The following is a 22,666-nucleotide window of genomic DNA, read 5'->3' as shown; positions in this document are numbered from 1 at the left end:
CAAAAAAGAGAGTTCTCATTTATGTTCCTTTTTCTTATTACTGTACTAATGTTTTCACTTGCTTTTATTTCTATTTATTAAATCTGTACTACTGATCTTTTCTATTGTTTTACCTAGTACCAAATAATGTTGGATCACATTGTGTGTTTTTAATAAATTATTTATTTTTAACATTTTTTTTATTTTGAACTCCACATTCTCTCTCTACAAACCACCACTAACCCACAAGAAGGAAAGCAAATAATATCAATTATATATGTGAAACCATGTAAAACATATCCCCATATAAGCCATATCATAAGAAAAGAAAGGAAGGAAGACGAGAAAGAAAGAAAATTCTACTCTCATTTTTTCTTAGAGTTCATAGGTTTTCTCTCTGGAGGTATTTAATATTTTTTTGTCATAAGTTTTTTGGAATTCTCTTGGATGATTATATTTTACAGTTTATGATCATTACAACATTGTTAGAATACACAATGATTTCCTGACTCTTCTCACATTTGAACCAGTTCATATAGGTCTTTTCTTTTTTTTTCTTTTTTCTGAAACCACCCCCCCCAGTCATCTTTTATAGCACAATAATATCCCATCACCAACCTATGCCACAACTTGTGCAGTCATTCCCCAAAGGATAAGCATCCCCTCAATTTCCATTTCTTTGCCATGACAAAAAGAACTGCTATCAATATTTTTATATACGCAGATCCTTCTCCTTTTATTTCTTTGGCATATAGACCTAGTAGTGGCATTGCTGAGTCACAGAGTATGCACAGCTTTATAGCCCTTTGGGCATAATTCCAAATTGTTCTCCAGAAGGCTGGATTAATTCATAACTCTACCAATAGTGCATTAGTGCACCTATTTTTTCTCATCTCCTCTATTATTTGTCATTTCTGATAGATGTGAGGAGGTACCTCAGAGTTGTTTTAATTTGCCCTTTTCTAATCAATAGTGATTTAGAGCATTTTTTCATATGATTACAGTTAGGTTTAATTTCTTCTTCTGAAAACTGCCTGTTTATATCCTTTGACCATTTATTAATTGGAGGATGGCTCTTAATTTTATAAATTTGAGGGGCGGCTAGGTGGCTCAGCGAGTAAGAGCACTGGCTCCAGTGTTGGGATGACCTGGATCAAATCTGGGCTCAGATACTCAGCACCACACCCAGAAATAATAACTGGCTGTGTAACCTTGAGCAAGTTACTTAACCCCAATTGCTTTAAAAAAAAAGTTATAAATTTGACCCATTTCCTATATGTTTGAGAAATGAGGTCTTTAGTAAAGAAACTTTTTGTAAACATTTTATATTACTTCATTGTCTATGATAACTATTAGCAAAATGTAGTTTCACTGATTATCTCTTTTAATTTGGTAGTTTTTTTGCTCTTGCTTTGTCTGAGATTATGATTGCTACCCCTGCCTTTTTTTTTTTACTTCAGCTGAAGCATATTAGATTCTGTTCTAGTCCTTTATTTTAACTCTGTGTGTACCTTTCTGCTTCAAGTATGTCTCTTGTAAACAACACATTGTTGGATTCTGGTTTCTAATTCATTCTGCTATCTACTTCCATTTATAAAATATGGGTGAGCTCATCCCATTTACATTCACAGTAATGATTACTGTGTATTTCCCTCCATCTTAATTTATTTTTTTTATTCTTCTCTCTCTTCTTATATCTTGCCCCTCCTCAAAACTCTGTTTTGCTTCTGAACATTGCCTTCCTTAATATGCCCTTTCCTTTATCATCCTCCCCCTCATAATATGTATATATTCTTCCCAGGATATTCATGAAGACTAACACCTCTGGCGTGAGGGCTGCCAAGCCCTTTTCAGGGCTGCTCATCCACCTTTGGTATCTACCTGATTTTTGAGATCATTCCAACATAATTGACATGCATCCATGCCTTCAGTCTATGTAAATACCTTCTAACTGCCCTAATAATGATAAGTTCTTAGGAGTTTCAAGTATCATCTTCCTATATAGGGATGTAAATAGTTTAACTTTATTGAATCCCTTATGATTACGTTGTAATGTTTATGTTTACTTCTTTACAATTCTCTTGAGTCTCATATCTGAATGGCAAATTTTCTGTTCAGTTCTGGTCTTTTCATCAGGAATTCTTAGAAGTCCTCTGTTTGATTAACTATCTGTTTTTCCCCTGAAGTGTAACACTGTTCTGCTGGGTACATTATTCTTAATTGTAATCCCAGCTCCTTGCCTTTCAGAATATCATATTCCAAGTCCTTCACTTCTTTAATATGGAAACTGTTAAATATTGGACAGTACTGACTGTGGCTTCATGATATTTGAATTATTTCTTTGTGACTCTTTGAAGTTATTTTCTCTTTGAACTAGAAGCTCTGGAATTAACTATAATGTTCCTAGAAGTTTGTTTGTTTTAATTTGGGGATCTCTTTCAGATGATCAGTGAATTCTGTCAATTTCTATTTTACCCTCTGGATCTAAAATGTCAGAGCAGTTTTCCTTCATAATTTCTTGAACTACAATGTGTAGGCTATTTGGGGTTTTTAATCATAGCTTTCAGATAGTTATCTCTCCTCAATCTATTTTCCATGTCAGTTATTTTCCCAAAGAGATATTTCATGTTTTCTTCTGGGCCTTTTTTTTTCTTCCTTGGGCAATTGGGGTTAAGTGACTTGCTCAAGGTCACATGGCTAGTAAGTGTTGAGTGTCTGAGGCTGGATTTGAACTCAGGTCCTCCTGACTTCAGGGCCGGTGCTCTATTCACTGTGCCACCTAGCCGCCCCTGGGCTTTTTTTTTTTTAACATTCTTTTGTCTTTTTAAATGTCTTTTTTATGTCATTTTTAATGTCATTTTTCTTAATGTCTCATGCAGTCCATTAGCTTCATTTGCTTAATTCTAATTTTTAAAGAATTTTTTTCTTCAGTGAGGTTTTTTTTTTTTTGCCTCTTTTTCCATTTGGCCAATTCTGCTTTTTAAAGAATTCTTTTCTTCAGTACATTTTTGTGCTTCTTTTACCACTAGACCACTCTTGGCTTTTAAGTTACTTCAGTATTTTTGTGCTTCTTTTACTAAGTCATTAATTCTCTTTTCATAATTTTTTTTTGCATCATTCTCATTTCTTTTCTGAATTTTTCCTCTACCATTCTTATCTTTTTCTTTAACTCTTCCAGAAATTCTTAATGGACATGGGTCCAATCAAACATTTTTCTTTGAAGTTTTGCTTGTTAGTTACTTTCACATTGTTGTCTCCTTCTGAGTTTATGTCTTGATCTTCCTTGTCACTATACTAACTTTTTGTTCTTTTCTTTTCTTTTTTGCTATTTGCTCGTTTTCCCAGCCTATTTCTTCACTTTGAACTTTATATTAAATTTGGGCTTTACTCACTTTGGAGTGCAGAGGCACTGTCTCAAGCTTCAGACTTTTTTGTGCTACTGTTTTCAGAGCTAGTTCTGGGAGTCTGCATTTTTTCCATGCTTCAAAGGTGGTGTTATCTGGTGATAGATCTGGTCATTGCCATTCTGGTCTGTACTCTGGTTTTACCTAGGAAGGGCCTCTTTTCCCCTGCAGCCACAAGTGCTAGAGCTCCTCTTGTGACTCAGTCCCCTGCTTTTCTGTAGCTATAAGTGCCAGTGCTGCTCTTCACCTTAGAACAGTGATCAGGGCTCCTGAACCTCTTTGACAAACAAGAAGTGCCCTTCTCTGCCCTGAAACTATGACCCAGAACTGCTTATGGATAACAGAGTTGTTAGTCAATACCCAGCTGTACCCAGTAACAACAAAGAGTTCCTAGTAATCTCATTCTGACCTGTTTTCCAACCTCCACCACCCACCCAACCTCCTCCTCCCCTTTTTACCATCTTTGGGATGAGAACTTCTGAAGATGCTGCTGCTGCAACTACCACTGTCATGACTGCCTCCATGTCCACCGCTGATGTTGCTGCCATTGTCCTGGCTGGCTCCCACCCCATTATCAAAGACCTGTCCTGTTAACTTCCTGAGTTGTCTTAAGCTACAAATGTCTTATTCTGATCTTTTGTTGGCTCTGTCTCTCCAAAATTTAAATTGAGGTGTTTTTAAAGTTGTTTAGAGGGGAATGTTGGGAGAGTTCAGGCTTGGTTGCTGTCTGTACTCTGCCATCTTTGATCATATTATTTTACAGTCATGATATACCCCCTTGTCATACATGACAAGTCTTGTCATGATATACCCCCTTCATTCATACTTTCCCCAACATTTCCCTCAAGAATCTGCTCCTTTTGTTCTTAGGTGAACTTTGCTATTATTTTCTCCAGTTCTAAGAAGTGATAGACTTGTAATACTGAAGAAGCTATTGGGGGGAAAAAGGCATTTGTTTGACAAGTTTTGTGTATTCATTTCATCTAGCCTTGACTATGGTCACAAAAGATATGTAAGACTTGTGAGACAATGACTATATAATGCAATGCATATGAAATAAAAGGTAAAAAATCGCTCTATCATCCATGTTTTCAAATTAATTTTTAGAATGTTTTCACCGAGAAGATAGAGACCCATTACTATAAATTCTATTTAGATACTATTCATGGTTTTTTCATCATTGCCTTTGTCAGCAAACTGCAGGTGGTCTCAAGCTCATGGTATTCACCTAAGCATCTGATTTTTCTGCCTGCCTTAAGAGACACATATCATTTGAAGGACTTATTGAGCACCTACCTCGTGCATGGCATTCTGATAGGTGCTTATGGAGCAGAAAAAATCTGCCAGTAAGGGGAAAGAAAGAAATGGAGTAAAATTATAAGGGGCTATCCATTTCTTTAATAGTAATAACTATATATGGCACCTCAAAGTTTGAAAAAAATAGGGGTGGAGGAATAGCAAAAGAGAAATGTAAGGAAGTTTGCAAGCTGTCAGGTCAGATGCAGTAAAAGCTAAAGAAAAAAACACAAAAGAAACCCAAAAGTAATTGACAGGCTCAAAGCTTCTAATAGAATAGTTAAGTTAGAGAAAGACATCATAGAAGCACAGATTTAGAGTCTAGGGACCTCAGATAGATTTTAGACCAACCACCTTATAGCACCCATAGAGAAACAGAGTTTCTCTATGAAACAGAAAGGTTAAGTTGTTTTTTCAAGGTCATATAATTAGAAACTGTAAGGGGAAAGAATTAAGTCAGATAAGGTTGTCCGACTCCAAATCCAGTACTCTGAAAGATTTTATGTCAGTGCAATGAGAAAATCCAGTTTACATCTGGTACTCTGTTAAGTTGGGCTCAACCCTACCAAACCACCTTGACTGTCCTCTGAGTTGTTTTATACTAATGACTCCCAAACTCTTATGACTATTTGGTCATATTGGTCCATAGAAAAGAGTAATCAAAATCTTTTAAAAGTACATAGCATTTAGGTAGCACTTTAAGATTTGCAGAGTGCTATTCATCTTATTTCATTTGATCCTCAAAACAACCCATGAAGTAAGTGCTATTATTTCAATGCCCATTTTACAGATGAAGAAACTGAAACCAACATCTTAGGTGACTTGCCAAGGCTCACACAGCTACATCAATGTCTAAGGCAGGATTTGAACTCAGATCTTCCTGATGCCAGATCTACGGCTCTTACCCACTTCACCACCTAGTTGCGTAGCAAAATGAAATATATAAGCTTATTGATATTTGCATTGATACCTTAATCAACTCAAGCTTAGAAATGACCATGTTTTCTAACCTGGCACATGCTTTTTTAAAAACTAAATGTTTTCTCTATCTGTATGTTTTATGGTTGTTGTAGATGGCTAATCATTTAGACATCAATGTCCATCCACCAGGTGAAAATTAATCAGCAATCATTTATTAAGTGCTTACTATATTTCAGGCAAGATGCTTAGCACACATCACCACTCATCACACACACACACACACACATACACACACACACACACTGATACTCTGGAAGAAACAAAAAATGATTTCCTAGTTAGATCTGGGGTTTTTCTCCATTTCTGATTTAGTCAAAATCCTTCCTGACTCACAAAGCTCCTCTTGGTTTGACTGGTTTCAGAACTGGCTAGCTCTCTTTTTAAAGACTATAAGAGTCATTCCTGATTTTTTAGCCAGCCATTGACTAGGTGCCTTATAGTTCATCAGTTTAATGTACTTTACACCTTCTAAAGGAGAAAGTGAGTGTAACTACTTCTTTATACTTCCTTTATGAACTGTGAATTGGTCACTCACAGTCATGATGGAAGTTTCTGACAGTTTTGCTATAAATAGGTCACTTTGAGTAGCCATTCAGCACTGGAAAGGACAGTGCCTAGAGTGGACTTCACCTCAGTGCCAACATTAGGAAGTAATTTATTCTTAGTGCACACAACAGGAGACATCCATAGCTTAACATAATTAGAATCTGGTCATTAATATCTTTAAATGCATACATTTGATAGGATTTCTCTGTGACCAAACAGAGCCCATTTGGGGGTTCTTGAAGATCATGAAAGTACTTGAGGACTTTTGCTTAAGTAATTTTATTTGAATTACCTCTTTCACATATAAAAGTCACTTGCCTTTTTGCTAGACCTTCTGCAATCCTTGATAAATGAATAAAGGATATTCTAGCCCTTTGACTCAGATATCATGAGAGTATTCCAAAGAAGTAAAAGATAAAAAGAAATGTTTGACTTACAGCAAAATGTTCACAGCAGCACTTTGTGTAGTAGTCAATCAATAAGTCAATAAACATTTGTTCTTCCTATGTGCTGAGAACTGTGCTAAGCTCTTAGGATAGAGAGACAGACAAAAGTCTCTGCCCTTAAGGAGCTCACAGTCTTGTGAGGGAAGACAACACCTAAAAGAAACATGAAAAGAGGGGCGGCCAGGTGGCTCAGCGAGTAAGAGCACCGGCTCCAGTGTTGGGACGACCTGGAGATCGAATCCCGGGCTCAGACACTCAGCACCACACCCAGAAATAATAATAACTAGCCGTGTAACCATGAGCAAGTTACTTAACCCCGATTGCTTAAAAAAAAAAAAAAAACCACGAAAAGAAGTGGGAAAGGAAGGAGAACTGGGTTGGGTGAAGACTTGAAGACCTACAGCCAGGTGCAGGTGGGGCATGACAAAATGACTGCCCTAAGCCCCCTCTTTATACTGTAGAGGATCTGGGAGGAGCTCTCCAGTGGCCATCCTCCAGAAGTGTGAGTAGCAAGGACCTCAAGGGAAACAAGGTAGTTGTTCACCTAGGAGAAATGGATAAACAAACTTTGGTATATAAATGCCATGGAATATTACTACACCATCAGAAATAATTAATAAGAGACTGTAGGGAAGACTTACATGACTACTTCAAAGCAAGCAAAAGCAGGAAAATAATATACACAATGATACAGCAATGTAAATAGAAAGAATGACAGTAACGAAAACTAAGCACTATATAATTATAATGAACAAGCTCAGCCCTAGAGGAAAGATGTGATGATGTGTTGTCCCCCTTTCTCTGCAGAGATAAGTGACCATAGATGTGGACCATTGCATATAACTGATTGAGTTGTGATGCAGCTCCGTTTCTTTTCCTCTTTCTTTTTCATCCTTTATTACAAAGGATGCTATCTGGGTAAGGGAAAGAAGAGGGATATATTGAGAAATGAAGGTGATATAATGACAAAAGATAGCAACAAAAACAGCTTTAATGATAAGAAGATTAAAAGTTATATTTTTATAATTAATTGGAAATCTGGGTAATTGACTAGCTTTTACATTTCCAGAAAGATATGCTTTCCATCAGTTTACTCTGTGCTCCTAAATATACTGACCTAATGAATACATAACTATGGTAGAGCCTTCTTATAACTTCTATTTTCTCCCCCATCTAACCACCCTATTCATGAAACAGCCTTATAATGATATCCTTTAAAGCCCTTAGTAGCTATACAATCTGAAATAAAATCCCAGACAGATCCTCCTTTGTCAAATCCTGCTTTATAATATTCTATCTAGGCTCAGAATAGTTTTCTTTTACTTATATTGTCCTTTTGTTTTAATTTTACTACATTTGTGTTACAAACATTATTGAATATGTTCCTTTTCCTCTACCAAGTCAGTATTCCATAATAACAAAGATTTTAGAAAGAAAAAAGTTAAAAAAAACCAACTAACATATCTACCTCATCTGACAGTATATTAATATTTTACACCCATACTTGACCCCTTGTGTAAGATGAAGGGGCAAAAGTACATTTTTTGAAAATCTCTCTTTCAGAGCCAAGTGTGGTAATTATATGGTAGCCATTTTTTTCCTATGCACTTAGCTGTAGTCATTGTGTACTTTGTTTTCCTTACTTTATTCATTATCAGGTCATAGTCTTATAGTTAAAAAGGACTTCAGAAAACATTAAGACCACTCCCTTTATTTTACAGATGAGGAAACTGAGGTCTAGAGAGGTTAAGTAATTTAAATCCAGGGCCTCTGATGCCAGGGATATTGCTCTTTCTACGGTACCAAACTCATAAGTCTTCTCACATTTCTCAGAATTCTTTATTCCAGTCATTTCTGACAAAGCACTTATAGTCCATTACAGTCACATACCACAATTTACTTAGCCATTCCCCAATCAATGGGCACAAAATTTATTTCTAATTCTTTGCCACTATAAAGAATGCTCCATTGAATATTAGGGTATGTATATAGGTAAATAAAAATAGACATTTGTATGTATATTATATATAATATGTATATATACATACTCTGTGTACATACTATGTATATTATACATACAAATGTCTATTTTTGTTTACCTGTATACATACCTATGAATAAATTTAAATAAAAGTAATTCTGTACATGAAGAAAGTGAAAATATTTAAAATATATCATGAATTGTTTAAATATTTTCTCATTTAAAGTCTCCATCAGGATTGTATTTAGAACCACAATACTTTTGCCCTGCTAATTAAAGAATGAATTAGGGGTAGCTAGGTGGCACGGTGAATAGAACACTCGCCCTGGACTCAGGAGGACTTGAAATCAAATCTGTCCCCAGACACTTGACATTTACTAGCTGTGTGACCTTGGGCAAATCACTTAACCCCAACTGCCTTGCCTTTCCCCCTCAAAAAAAAAAAAAGAATGAATTAAAGAGACAGCATGATGTACTAGATATAGGACAGACCTTGAAGTAAGGTTCTGTCTCACATACTTATCACTATGCTGACCATGGTCAAGTTATTGAAACTTTCAGTGGGGCAAGCAACTCTTTAAGACTCTGATAACCACATCTGATAACCACACTACTTCAGTGACAATGAAATCAAGACAAAATTAAACAAAATTTCTTGAGAAAATTTTAATAGAAGTTTTAAATTTATTAGAAGTCATAAACATTTTTTTTTGCTTTTCTGGAGGGGGAAAATAGGGCAATTGGGGTTAAGTGACTTGCCCAAGGTCACACAGCTATTTTTTTGTGTTAAGTGTCCAAGGCTAGCTTTGAACTCAGGTCCTCCCGACTCCAGGGCTGATGCTCTAATCACTGTACCACCTAGCTGCCCCCATTAACATCTTTTTGTAAAAGATTCATAAATTTGTTAATGACTATGAAATAAAGAATTGAATGGGAAAGGTGAAAACTTGTCAGCCCATAAGTTTTCTTATGGGAGCAAGCCAGAGTTTCGGGTTCACCCTTCCCCCTTTTTTCCCCCTTCTTTACTACTCCTACATCAGTAGGCCCCTTCAGGGATTTTTGACCTCCACCCTTGTTTGTGACCTTTTTCCTTCCCTCACTTTGGCTTTTGCCAAATAAGGACATGAACAATACCCTGGTTCCCTGCCTGCCTCCCAGCCAATAGGGGATAGTGGCAGGCTTCTTTGTTCCTTATCATTGGAGGAGATTTCACACTCAGATTGTAAACTCACCTCCCAGCCAATGGGAGAAGGGACAGTAGTGGGAGGGGGCTTGTCTGCATTAAGGTATAAATTCTTATTCCATCTTCTGTTACACACCTCCTCTCCCTGATACATCATGGAGAGCACCACCCTTTTCCCAGGGTAGAAGAAAATTAAAATTTCCTGTTTTTTACTCTGAGAAACCTCCTAGTTCTTGATTAAAATTTGAATGGGGTTTTTCACCGCACACAGATTCATATTATCGTCAGTTGATTACATTAGTGAAAGTGGTGACCTTACATACACTGACAGTAATTTATATTGCAAACTCAAGTTATTCATAGTTTTCTCATAGTATAAAATTTTACTACCAGATCTTGTTATTTTAAAATTTTTGTAGAGTAAATATCATTACATGTTAGTTGTTTTTCTGAAAGTTTGGAGCTATAAATATTCATTTATGCACAATTTCTGAAAAGAGTTATCAAAACTATCCATTTTAGAAGTTGACAAAGAAATTATTCAATTTAGACTTATCTTTTTGTAATGGTGAATCTGATACTTTTTTCGACCATTTTCTTTTACTTTTGAGCTATCACTTAAAAACATTTTTTAAGTAGAAACATTTGACACAAAACAAATGTTGCATCGATTTAATAACTTGAGTCCTTTTTCTCAGAAATAATTATTTATACTCTAGCATAACTTCATATCCTAGAAACATTTACTTTTAGAATTATAATGTGAACTGTCCCTCCCCAAAAAAGTATACTTTATCAAATGAAATTTAACTGATGGACTTACATCTTATCTTAATGCCTCCTGAGGAAATGGAAGGAATTCTAATTTTTTTAGACTCTGTCAGTGAAATGCAAATTCTGATGGGTCCTAGAAAGATAGAAAGTTTTTAACTCTGTCATCTGTTGACCAGCCTAATTAAATTTTTAAAAAGGCCACTTAATGTGTTGTCTTCAGGGTAATGAATTTCTCAGCTCCAACAGCTCATGAAGTCTATTAACTAAGATGTGGAAGGGTAGGGCTTGGGTTGGTAAATGAAAATCTATCATTTCATACTCTTACTTAGCTTAATTTGCTTCTCAAATTTTTTTCTTTTGGTATTTTTGTTATAATAATATTTGAGGGAAAGGAACTTGTGATTTACAGGGCTAGGAAGATAGAGGCAGGGAAAAAAACAAAATGAGAAGTGTAAGAGTGAATTAGATTGTATTTGACCAATTAAAGAGAAAATAAAAGAAAGAGGATACTGATAAAATAAAATCAGAGCTACTCTTTTCAGAAATACCCTCATCTCTTAATGCTAAGATATGGAGAACCTAATCTTACTATTCCTGCCAACAAAATTTCATCTTTTACTTTGGGTGAGTCTAAAAGTTGTTTCTTTCTTCACCATCTCTGATCATGTTTTGGTTTAGTAGAGCAGGTAGGCTATGCAGGAGAGAGAAATTTATTTCAGAGTACTTAAATTCAAAGATCTTTCAACCTATCTATAAAATCCAGCAAGGTCCTGCTATTTACTACATGTAGCTAACATTATAAGGTAGTTATTAATGTGGATTTACCCATAGTTCCCCTATATAAGCAGATAGCAGTGAAAAAAGTAGAAAAAAGGCCATTCATAGTAGATAAATAGTCAAAGAATATGAAGAAACTACAAATGGCCACATGAAAACTTGCTCTGGCTAGTTTAAAACAGCTTTGAGCTTTCACTTCATTTCCATGCAAATTGGGAAACTGATAAATAGATGAGAAGAAGCAAAGATGACCAAAAAGAAAAATACTATTTGTTGAAGGGACTGTGGTAGGACAGGTACACACTAATGCTGCATTGGTGGACTCTGAATTGATTCAACCAATCTGATTAGCAATTTGTAACTATGCCCCCCAAAGGTACAAAAGAATGTATTGCTCCATGACCTAGATGTACCATTACTAAGAGAACAAGTACACATGAACAATAACAATGTAAATGAAAAGATCATTAAAAGGAAGTTGAACTTTGAGCAATAGAAAAACCAGTGAAGATCCTGGAACAGGGAAAATGAAGCATACCTTCTCCTTCTTGATTTTCTAAGACTATTGTATACATTGTCAGAAAGAATTTCTGGAGTAGATGTTTTTATTTGACTACTTTTCTTTGCCATGAGGGAGAATTCAATCTAGAGGTGGGGATGGGATGACTGTGATATGAAGATAAAATGTATTCAAAATTGAATTTGTAAAAAAAGAAAGTAGATAGAAAACTCAGAGATATATAGGTCAAATATAATTATAATTTAATTGAAGTGTGAGTCACACAGACAACTAGCCTGTAAAGGTCAATTGAATGTGAACCAAAAAATTTCTACACATGCAGGGCTTCTGAATTAGATTGTACAATTAAGATGAAGTAATTTTTTTAAGAGAAAGCAGATTAAACAACTAGAAAAGAAAAGTCCAAAATTGTATCATTATTTATTCCAATCACTTTTATCTCCTTTGTGATAAAACATTCAATTTCCTTTTGCCTTATTTCTCCATTACCACTGCCTATGCCTCATAATATTTGTTTTTAAGTTTGCTTGGTTTTTATAGAGAATATTGAGATCTTTTTTAAAGTATCTCACATGAAAATTGAAGTTATTTGTCTTGTTCCAACAGCCTTATTTTTCAAGTAAATGTATTTTGGTGGCAACAAATCCATTTTATTTTAATCAGCTTTGAAATATCAATAACCACTTGACTCCAGATGTAAAACTTTTGAATTTGGCTTTAGAAAGGGATAACCAGTGTCAAAAAGATACTTTTATTTTGTTGTACATGTTTCACAGAGATAATATTTAAGGAAAGAAGGAAAAGGGTATGCAGGGAAGAAGAAAAGGATAAAATCAGTGTTTATTATGCACCTATTATTTGCAAAGCACTGTGTTAATTATTTTACAAATAATATCTCTTGTTCCTCCCAGAAATCCTGGGAGGCAAGTGCTATTATTATCCCCATTTTACAGTTGAGGAAACTGAGACAAAATGAGGTTAAATGACTTGCCTAGGGTTACACAATTAGTATCTGAGGCTGGATTTTAACTCAGGTTTTCCCCACATCAGGCCCAGCAGTCTATCCACTATACCACCAGCTGCCTCGAAAGCCAGAGCTAGTCCTTCTGTTTCTTACCATTGATCCCATCAACTCATGTCTCCTGCAGCCTCTTGTGTTCTTCCTGCTTCTTAAAGAACTTTTAATTCTTTGAATCAATTTTTTAAAAATCAAAGAAAAACATTTTCCTCCTCTAGCCACTGTGCAGCCTCACTGCCTCAGTATTACTGAATGATGCTCAATTCAATAAGTAACTTTTTTAATGGTGCTTTGCTAGGTGCTGGCAATAGAAAGACAAAAACCATCCATAAACTGGCCTTTAAGAAGCTACCTGCCTAATAGGAGAATGGCATGTGCAAAGAAAAATGTGATAAAAGATAAAATATGATTGGAGCAGAGGAATCACAGGCAACATGCTATGAACAATTTGAGGGATGAATAGGTTCTTTCTGGGAAGACTACATGGGAAAAGGGAGACTAAGCTGAAAAAAAGGAAGGGTCCTCACTAGGTAGAGACTATTTTTTAGAGGCATTCAAGATCAATGTTGGTCATCAGCATTGGTCATGAGCAAAGTCATATTGATGGAAGAAGGAAAAATAAGAACAGGACAGGGAAAGCAGTCCAGTTTGGTTAGAATACAGCAATGCATGGGAGAATAGGCTGAACAGGTAAGGTAAAGGAACCTGAATGCAATTCTAAGGAATTTATTGTTTATTTGGTAGACTATAGGAAGTGGCTAAGATTTTGAGAAGAATAATATAATCAGATAAGTATATTAGGATGATTTCTTGGATACAAATTTAGAAACTGGGTTGGAACAAAGAGGTAGGAAGACCTGTTAGGAAGTTAGTACGATAACATAGGCAAGATGAGATAGAGACCTTCATAAAAAGGATTATAGTGTGAATGTTGTGGAGGGCCTGGATTCAAGAAACATCATAGAGGTAGAATTGTTGAACTGGGGGAGTAAGGAACAGAGAAAAGTTAAAGATGGCTCTGAGATTTAGGAGCCTTGCCAGGAGTATGGTATTGAATTTGTGGAACTAGATACCTTGGAAGGAAAACCTTACAGTATGACATGCAATTATTATAGATGGAAACCTTGAAGGGTAGGGCAGGTTTAAGAGAGGTGATAATCATTTAGTTTTAGTGGTGTTGAGCTTGAGGTCCCAGAAGACTGCTGAGGTGAATATATACAAAGGAGAGTCAGTTGGAATTGGAAGAGAGAGAGGTTTGAAAACCATTTGTCTATGTAATAGTTGGAGCCAAAGGAGAGCATTAACCTCATATTTCTTGGTGTTGCACAATTATATTTTAGGAGCCTGAGGGATATTGGAATAAAACTTAAAATCATTTTTAAATTTTCCTTCAAATTAGAGTTATTATGGGGCGGCCAGGTAGCACAGCGAGTAAGAACACCATCGGGATGACCTGGGGGATCAAATCCAGGCTCAGACACTTAACACCTACCCAGAAACACCTGGCCGTGTAACCTAGAGCAAGTTACTTAATCCCAATTGTTTAAAAAAAAATTAGAGTCATTATAATGTAGTGGAAAGAACACTACAATGGTGTTACTGTGACTAGTCATTTAACCTCTCTTGTCCAGAGTCTCCTCATCTACAAAAAAAGAGAGATTTAGGTTAGATGACTTCATAGTCATTTTTAGCTTGAAATCCATGATCATTTGAGTTGGTAAATCTTGACTCTGCCACTCACTAGTTATGGGTAAGTCATTTCATTTATCTGACCTTGTAGTTTCCTAATTTGTAAAAAAGGGGCTACTATTTATCTTAGCTTCCTTGTAGGTTTGTTGTAAGGAAAGCATTTTCTAAACTATAAAGTGCTACGGTATATGCATATGAACTATAGATTATAGGAAGAATTATTAAATTGAATATACATAAACTAATAATTTATGTAAATATATATTTCTTTTAAATATCTTGTTTCAGAGATGGAAATATTGCCAATTTCATTTTGCAAGAACCATGATTATCATATAACCAGACATAGTAATGCAGGCATGTAGTACATATCTATATACTATGTAGGTAAATATGGATGAAGCACTGAAAATTTGCCTTACTTATTGATTAGTCTTCATAGCTAACAACTATGAAAATGAAGTGTTTCATCTTGTTATGTTTTTGTCACAAACCAGAAAAGCATAGGTATCCAGTTTTTTTTTCTTTTATTTAATCTTTACTGGCTTCCTCTTAGGTTTTAAAAAAAAAAGGATTTTTTTTTCTCTCCAAAATAGGAACACCTTTCTCCTGACACTTGATCCCTTCTTTTAATGAAAATTCCAATCTCAAAGAGAGATTTGTCTCAGGGACAATTACATGTCAATGACATGCAAAAACAATTTTAAAATTTTTTTTAAAATTTCAAGTTCCAAATGTTCTCCTTTTCTTCCTCCCCTCCACACTCCTTGAGAAGGCAAGCAATTTGATATAAATTTTATATGTGTAGTTCTGCAAAATATGCTTCCATATTAGTCATATTACAAAAGAAAACACCAGCCCATAAAAACCAAAGTTTTAAAAAGTGTGCTTTGATCTGCATTCACATTCCATCAGTTCTTTCTCTGAAGGTGGAGAGTATTTTTCATCACAAATCATTTGGAATGGTCTTGGATCAGAGTATTACTGAGAATAGCTTAGTCATTCACAGTTGATCATTCCTGTTACAGTATTATCTTGATTCTACTCATTTCATCAATTCATGTTATTCCTTCCAGGTTTTTCTGAAAGCATCCTTTTCATCATTTCTTATAGCATAAGAGTATTCCATCACAATCATATAACACAACTTGCTCAACCATTCACCAATAGATGGGCATCTTCTCAATTTTCCAATTCTTTGCCACCACAAAAAGAACTGATATATATATGATCTCTTTAAGATTCAGACCTAGTAGTGGTATTTCTGAGTCAAAGGATATACATAGTTTTATAACCCTTTGGGCATAATTTCAAATGTTGAATTTCAGCATTGTTGAATCAGTTCACAATTCCACGAACAGTACATTAGTGTCCCAATTTTTCCATATCTCCTCCAACATGCTATTTTGCTTTTCTATTATTTTAGCCAGTCTGCTAGGTGTGAGGTGATACCCCCTGAAGGAGAGTACAAGAATTCTTCCCCTACCACTCTTCCCTCTTCACCTTCATTCCTTTAATTAATGAGTTATAGGAAATATAGTGATATAAGGCATGGTTCCTGCACTCAAAGATCTTACAATTCAGTTTCTTTTGGGAGTATTTCCTTTGTATTTAACCCAAAAAATCAAGAATCAATATACTCAAAAAAATATATACTATTTATACATATCTTAAGAGAGTCACAAGAGAAATTACAAGTCTTCCTCAACTGTAACATGAGAGAGTTGGACCAGATCTCTTAAATCCCTTCCAGTACTACATTCTATGATTCAATAAGTACTAAGAAAATTACTGAATACTCAAGTTGGGAATTGTTTTTACAGAAATGGAAAAAAAAATTAATTCCCTTAGCCTGGATTAAAGCAAATGTATATATTTTTTATAGAAATGAAACTCTCAACCCCATATTAGTAAGTAAAAGTATGTTCCCATGCAATTTCCTGTAGCATCAGGCAAAGAAGGCACAAGTCTCTGCCTACAGCAATCAAGGTTGCATTTCCTCCTTAGGCACCACTTTCCAAGATAAGCAGAGACAGACAGAATCTGTAACAAATCTGTTTTCCTATTAAACCAGCTGTGATATCTAAACTCATTAAGTCTACTGGCTTATTCTTATTATATTCCCTTTTCTTATTATATTTCTTATATCATATATTTCTTATATTTCCTTTTGCATTCCTGCATGTGGACCAGCCTTGTTTTCATGTTTTGTTTAACGTAGAATCCAGAGCGAATTGGATAGGCCATAATAGATAGATTTTCAAGGTGGGAATGATAGGTTACATACAGAGTAACTCTGCAAATCTACTTCCTTACATGCCGTTGAGATTGTTTTAAATTGGGGAGATTTTCTCCCTTGCATTTTGGTAGATGGAAACCTATTCAACAGCATGTACCTAATCAGTTCTTCCAAATCTGGTTACTTTCTATTATAAAACACAGATAACTAAATTACAAACTCTCTTTCCAGTTGTCACATTTTGACAGCCCTATTTCTGAGGACCCACAGAAATGCTCTAAACTGAATTCCTTTTTTATCTTTTAATGGAAGTTAAGGGGCACAGTCTTAAAGGAGAATCTTGTACCTGCATGCACTATCTTGTATTTCTCTGACAATTTTATTAACAATAGCAAGAGAAGAAACAGTTTTAAAGCAAAAAAGCCAATGGTCACTAAAAAATGCTATTTCTAATATGTATTTTGTAGGAGTCCTTTGGAATCTTTCTTCATGTGATGCACTTAAAATGCCAATTATCCAGGATGCCCTTGCAGTGTTGACCAATGCAGTCATCATCCCTCACTCTGGATGGGAAAATTCACCACTCCAGGATGATCGGAAAATACAGCTCCATTCTTCACAGGTGCTGCGTAATGCCACTGGGTGCCTAAGGTGAGTCTGGTGAATGCAAGAGTTACATTGTGAGAATCTTTCCATTCAACAAAATTCCACTGGCGTCTCATTGCTTCTGAACCTGCAACAGAGAAGATGTATCTTTCATTATGGCAGGTATCTGGTTTGTAATTTCACTGGAGAAGCATCTTCCAGCTTCTCAAGACTTGTTTTCTCCCTGTGTTGTTGAAGGTTCTTGATGACTACCAGCCTAAACTTAATTGGATGTGTTTGTTTATTAGTAAGTAACTGATTCATTCTCCAGTTGAGCAAATAATGCCAATATATCCTTATGATAGTTTGTACTATCTGTAGAAAGTCTATTATTAGATTTTCACTGTGAGTATTTACAGGCCAGAGATAAGCAAATATCACAAATTGGGACTCAGTTTATTGTTTTATAGATTGTTTATACCTAAGAATGTGAAAGGGAAAATGTTAATAATGCTGATTAAATTTAAAAGTGTGTCATAGATGCTTTTTTTTTTTGGAGAACTGGTTCTTAAACATTTAACAAGTACATCCCTGTCTAGAAGAATTTCTTTAATCAGTCAGTTAACAGTATTTATTGTGACTACTAAGTGCTTACACTCGGGTATAAAAAGACAAAAGTGCCGGCCTTGCGTTCTAGCTGGAAGGAACAGCATGTATTTTTTGGTTGTGGTGGTGGTGCTTGTGTTGTTTGAGTTGAGCCTTGAAGGAAACTAGGGATTGAATCTGAAAGGTAGAAGTGAAGAAGGGCGCATTACCAGTTATGGAGGCGTACAATGCCAGAATACAAAGAGGGAAAAGAGTGATTTGTGTGGCTAAGAAGGCCAGTTTGGCTTTGTTCAAAAAGAGTAATAGTAATAGCCTGGAAGGATATGCAAGTAAAAGAATGTTTACCCAGTGTTTTATTAAAGACCTTTAGTAAATCATCACAAAGCAACATGGGCAGTTTGAAAAGGAAATTAATTAAAGGAATATTAAGGGAAAATGTCATAATGACCAATTAACTAGATAACAGAAATGCCTTAAGATTTTTCTTTACTAGAAGGGTAATGTGACTTCTATGTAGCTGACCATATTTGTTTTAAACAACTTTATAATGTAGTTTTGCATTATACTTGGAACTTGGGTATTTCATGGCTCCTAAGTCTCATGGTTTATGTCAGTTTAGTATTCTCTGAATCCAAAATAGAGATGGTTTAGACAAACACTTGTTGGGATGGGAAAACTCACAGATAGGTAAAGTATTTTTATTCACTTGTTGCATTGGAGGTTTTCTTCTGGTTGCATTGTTTTTATTCCAATTGTATACAGTTTGTAGTGACTGATATTTCTCAAAGTATGTTCATAAGGACAGTATCTTAGAATGTTGCAGGACTTTCTTTAATGTTCCATTCCATTACACAACAAGATGCTGAATTTCTAGCCATTAGAAAATACAACCCTAACGAGCTGTATAGCTTTTATTATTTCAGGGAATTTAATGCAACTTTCCACTTTAAAATTGTGTATGCTGCTGGGGCATCTAAGTGGGTAAAATACTGGTTATGGAGACAGAAGAACCTGAATTCAAATCCAGCCTCAGACACTAGCCGTGTAATCCTGGACAAGTCACTTAACCCTGACTGCCTCCTAAAAAATGTATATATTATAGTTGGTATTGTGCTTAAAGGAATAGACCAAATAAGAAATACAATTTAAAACTGCTTTTTAATATAACATGATTTGCCATATCAATATTTTAAACAAAAAAACTTTTTAAAAAATTGCTTAAGATTGGTGGGATATCAATGTGCAAATATTGCTAAAGAATAACAGATTCAGTTTACCTCATTTTGTGGTGAGAAGGAAAATCACCACAGCCTCATCCTGCATAAGTACAACCTGAATGGTAAAAACAATACTCTTTAATGTGCTAAATATGTACTCAACTTCCAAGCCTATGTATGTATTTAGAAACAGTGTATTTTGTATTTGAACATTGAGTCTGGAAGCATTCACAGGAACAAATGGACCACCTCAGATAATTATATTTTCCAGGACAAAGAAGGAGAAAAATGCATTCTCCCTCCACTTATTTTCTAGTACAGAATTTGAACATTAAACCTGTATCATTATTGTATTTTGTATACAATACTTCTTCAAGTGGTAGAGTTTCTTTTGTGTGGATGGTCCCACAAAAGACAAAGCTCAAAACTCTGCATAGTTTTTAAAACATTTATAACTTACTTGACAGTCTTTGTGAATTGTTGTGAACAAGATAAAATTATGATGTAGCAGCCTTGTTTCTGATGGTGAGCCTTTATCAAGCTGGTCTTCCTGTGGTGGACATACAGTCAGTTGCTTAGTCCATATTATATGCCTTTCCACTTAAATGTAGTTCAATTAAATTATCTGCTTCAGGTATCCTCTTTGAATTTTAAGGATTACCAAAAGCTGTTGAGGAAATTTTATTTTAGATATAGGCAACTGGTTCCATGAAAAACGTATATGATCTTAATTAAATATCAGATACAGGGGCATAAATAAATGGGTATAATAGTGTCATTTCCTAGGGGAGCCCCTGATGTCCACTGTTACAGCCAAGGATCAAGATTCACAGAAGGAGTCACTCTGTCCCTTACTTTGTGAGGAGTTGCACCCACTGACAAAATTTTCAGCTGGTAATGATCTAAAGTTATACAGATGAGACCAAAGTTAACTGATCTTGATGAGGACTCTAAACCAATCCTGCAAGCATATGCATAAGAATACATACATACACTTTTTTTGTTCTTAGCAAATGGTATCCATTATGAAAGGAATAGATGTCCATTCTAGCCTATCACAGAAAAAATAGATGATAGATAAGTAAATAAATAATTGGATGAATCGATAAATTGCTAAATTAATAAATGAATATATAAATAAGTAACTGGAAAGATAAATTAGATAGATGGATGCATGGATGAGCAAGCAAGGTTGGAGTTATGTGCAGCAGGTTAAAAAAAAAACCCTCCCTCTCATGAGTTATAACTAACTACAGATTGCTTCAACAATTTCTAGATTCTGTTTTTCTGTTACTGAATTTTATAACTTTTTTTGCCATGGGAAACAGAATTAGAATCGGCATCAGAATACGGAGTCAGGAAAGCTCACCTTTGTTCCCAGCTCTGATTTTTAGAGTACTGACTATGTGGTTATAGGTTAGTAACTTATTTCTCTGAATTTCAGATTCCTCTTCAGTAAAATTGGTATAATAATATGTGTACTAACTACATTACAGCATTATTGTGAAAACACTTTATAAAGCTTAAAGGTCTACATAAATGTGAGTTGCTATCATTAACAGCAGCAGTAGCTACTTCATCATCATCCTCTCTCTCCCTCTTACAGAGACAAAAGTGTTTTCATTCAGTAATATAAACTTGTCTATAAACTTTTCTTTCCCAGGGGGGAAAGAAGGAAGGGAAAGGAACCACTGAGTAATAAGACCAGAATGAATTTAATATTTGCCAAGATGAATTTATGTTGCTTTTGACCATTTCTGAGGCATCTTGGAGCAGTGGACTGGAAGGAATCAGGAAGATCTACTTTCAAGGTAGATCTCCATCACATATTAGCTGTGTGGCCTGAGGCTAGTCACTGCCTCTCAGTGCCCTGGGCCTTCAGTGCTCTCTGGCCCTCTAAGATCAGACGTTTCAGAGCAAAGTGTTCATTTGCATTGAAAAAGGTTTATACTCATCAGAAATTCCTAATGTCTATGAAACCACAAATCAAGTCCCTCTCACACCCCAAAAAATGACCAATTAGAGCCAACAGTGTTGGAGATTCTGTATAATACACCAAAACTATCCTGAATGTGTCACAATGGAAAATTTGAAATCCTAAAATTTTAGGAATTTTTCAATATGCTGTTCTTTTTCCATCTTTGTAGCTTCAGGGCTTAGCATAATAGCTTATACATCATAACTTAATAAATGATGTTTGTTAAGTTGAATTTCCTATAAAATGTAAGTAATTTCTTTCTCCTAAAAAGATTACCTGGCATAGTGTCTCTGCCTTTCGGTTTGTCTGCTTTCGTTTAAATGACCTCTTGTGCTTGATCATCCACATAGATGAGATCACAAATAAAACTAAATATGACTCCATTAGGCAATGGGAAGTTTTGGCTTCTCCAGGCAGAAAAAAAAGAAAAGTCAAATTTAGCACCTGTGATCATTCATCTGTAGACCAATAGAAATCCTGTATGAAAAACCAAAATCTTTGTGAGTGACCATAATATTTGACTTTTGTAACTATTTCTATGAAAATGCATATTCCCCATATTGAAATTTACTTGAGTTTTATGGAAGTGCTTCCAAGTTTGCATGTTAAAATTCTTTCCCACCTTCCCTTGTGGCATAATTTATAATTATCATATTATATTTTTTTGGCTTACTAAAGAAATTTTCATAGTTAACCATATTCATTCTCTACTAATGAGCAAAATTTCAGAACATCTGGAACCTAGCTTCTAGGACTATTCAATTAGTTATAGTATTACAAGTCACAGTGTTATCCTATTATAAAAATCTTTCAAGTGTTTACATTATGTACTTCAGTTTAAATTATGGGAACTTTTCAACAATCCTTAAGATAATTGTGAGATTAATTCCACTAGTGTTTTCTGGAATTAATATTTTGTTATACATTTTATCATTCCAATTTGAAATTTTGTTTCATTTAATGCCATTTATGATGAAAGTTGCTTTGAAATATGTACACACATACATACAGCTTTCAGGGTTGAGTTTGGGATGGAGATAGCACTTTTGTGAAGTAGAGAGTCTTAAGCTAATACTATCTTTTTTTTTTTTTAGTTTTTATAACAATTATAAGTTCAAGATGAATATATGAGAAAGTTATGGCATGAAGTTAACTGAGGTAGAGTATGAGATCATTGACAGAGCTTGATAAAAGACAAGTTATATATGACAACATAATGGAAAAATCACTGAATTAGAAGTTCAGTGATCTCAGGCAATTGATTTTTTCTTTCTTGGTTTCAGTTTTCTCATCTACAGGTAAGGTTAGATTAAATAATCTCAAGCTCCTATTTGTAATGGTTGATGATTTGAAAATGAGGAAGTGAGCAGTAATTTTCACCTTTGGTGCCTGTATTTTCATTGTGTAGAGGCAATCTAGTATGCTGGATAGAATATTGGACTTTGAA

At 35.0% G+C, this 22,666-nt stretch overlaps 1 protein-coding gene across 6 annotated transcripts in view; it reads left to right on the top strand.

The window, feature by feature from the left end:
• CTNND2 (catenin delta 2) overlaps positions 1-22,666 on the top strand; it is a 1,206,354-nt gene that overhangs the window by 945,378 nt on the left and 238,310 nt on the right. For all 6 annotated transcript variants that reach the window (XM_069077188.1, XM_069077207.1, XM_069077216.1 and 3 more), the window contains one exon: positions 17,301-17,484. In XM_069077188.1, the coding sequence (XP_068933289.1) occupies positions 17,301-17,484 (184 nt within the window). The remainder of the gene's footprint in view (positions 1-17,300; positions 17,485-22,666) is intronic.

Source organism: Petaurus breviceps, unplaced genomic scaffold (genome assembly GCF_028583685.1).
Source record: "Petaurus breviceps papuanus isolate PSGF00001 unplaced genomic scaffold, PetGlider_PUasm1.0 151, whole genome shotgun sequence".
Lineage (NCBI taxonomy): Eukaryota > Metazoa > Chordata > Mammalia > Diprotodontia > Petauridae > Petaurus > Petaurus breviceps.
The sequence above is the reverse complement of the archived record's forward strand: the minus strand, read 5'-3'. Positions and strand labels throughout refer to the sequence as shown.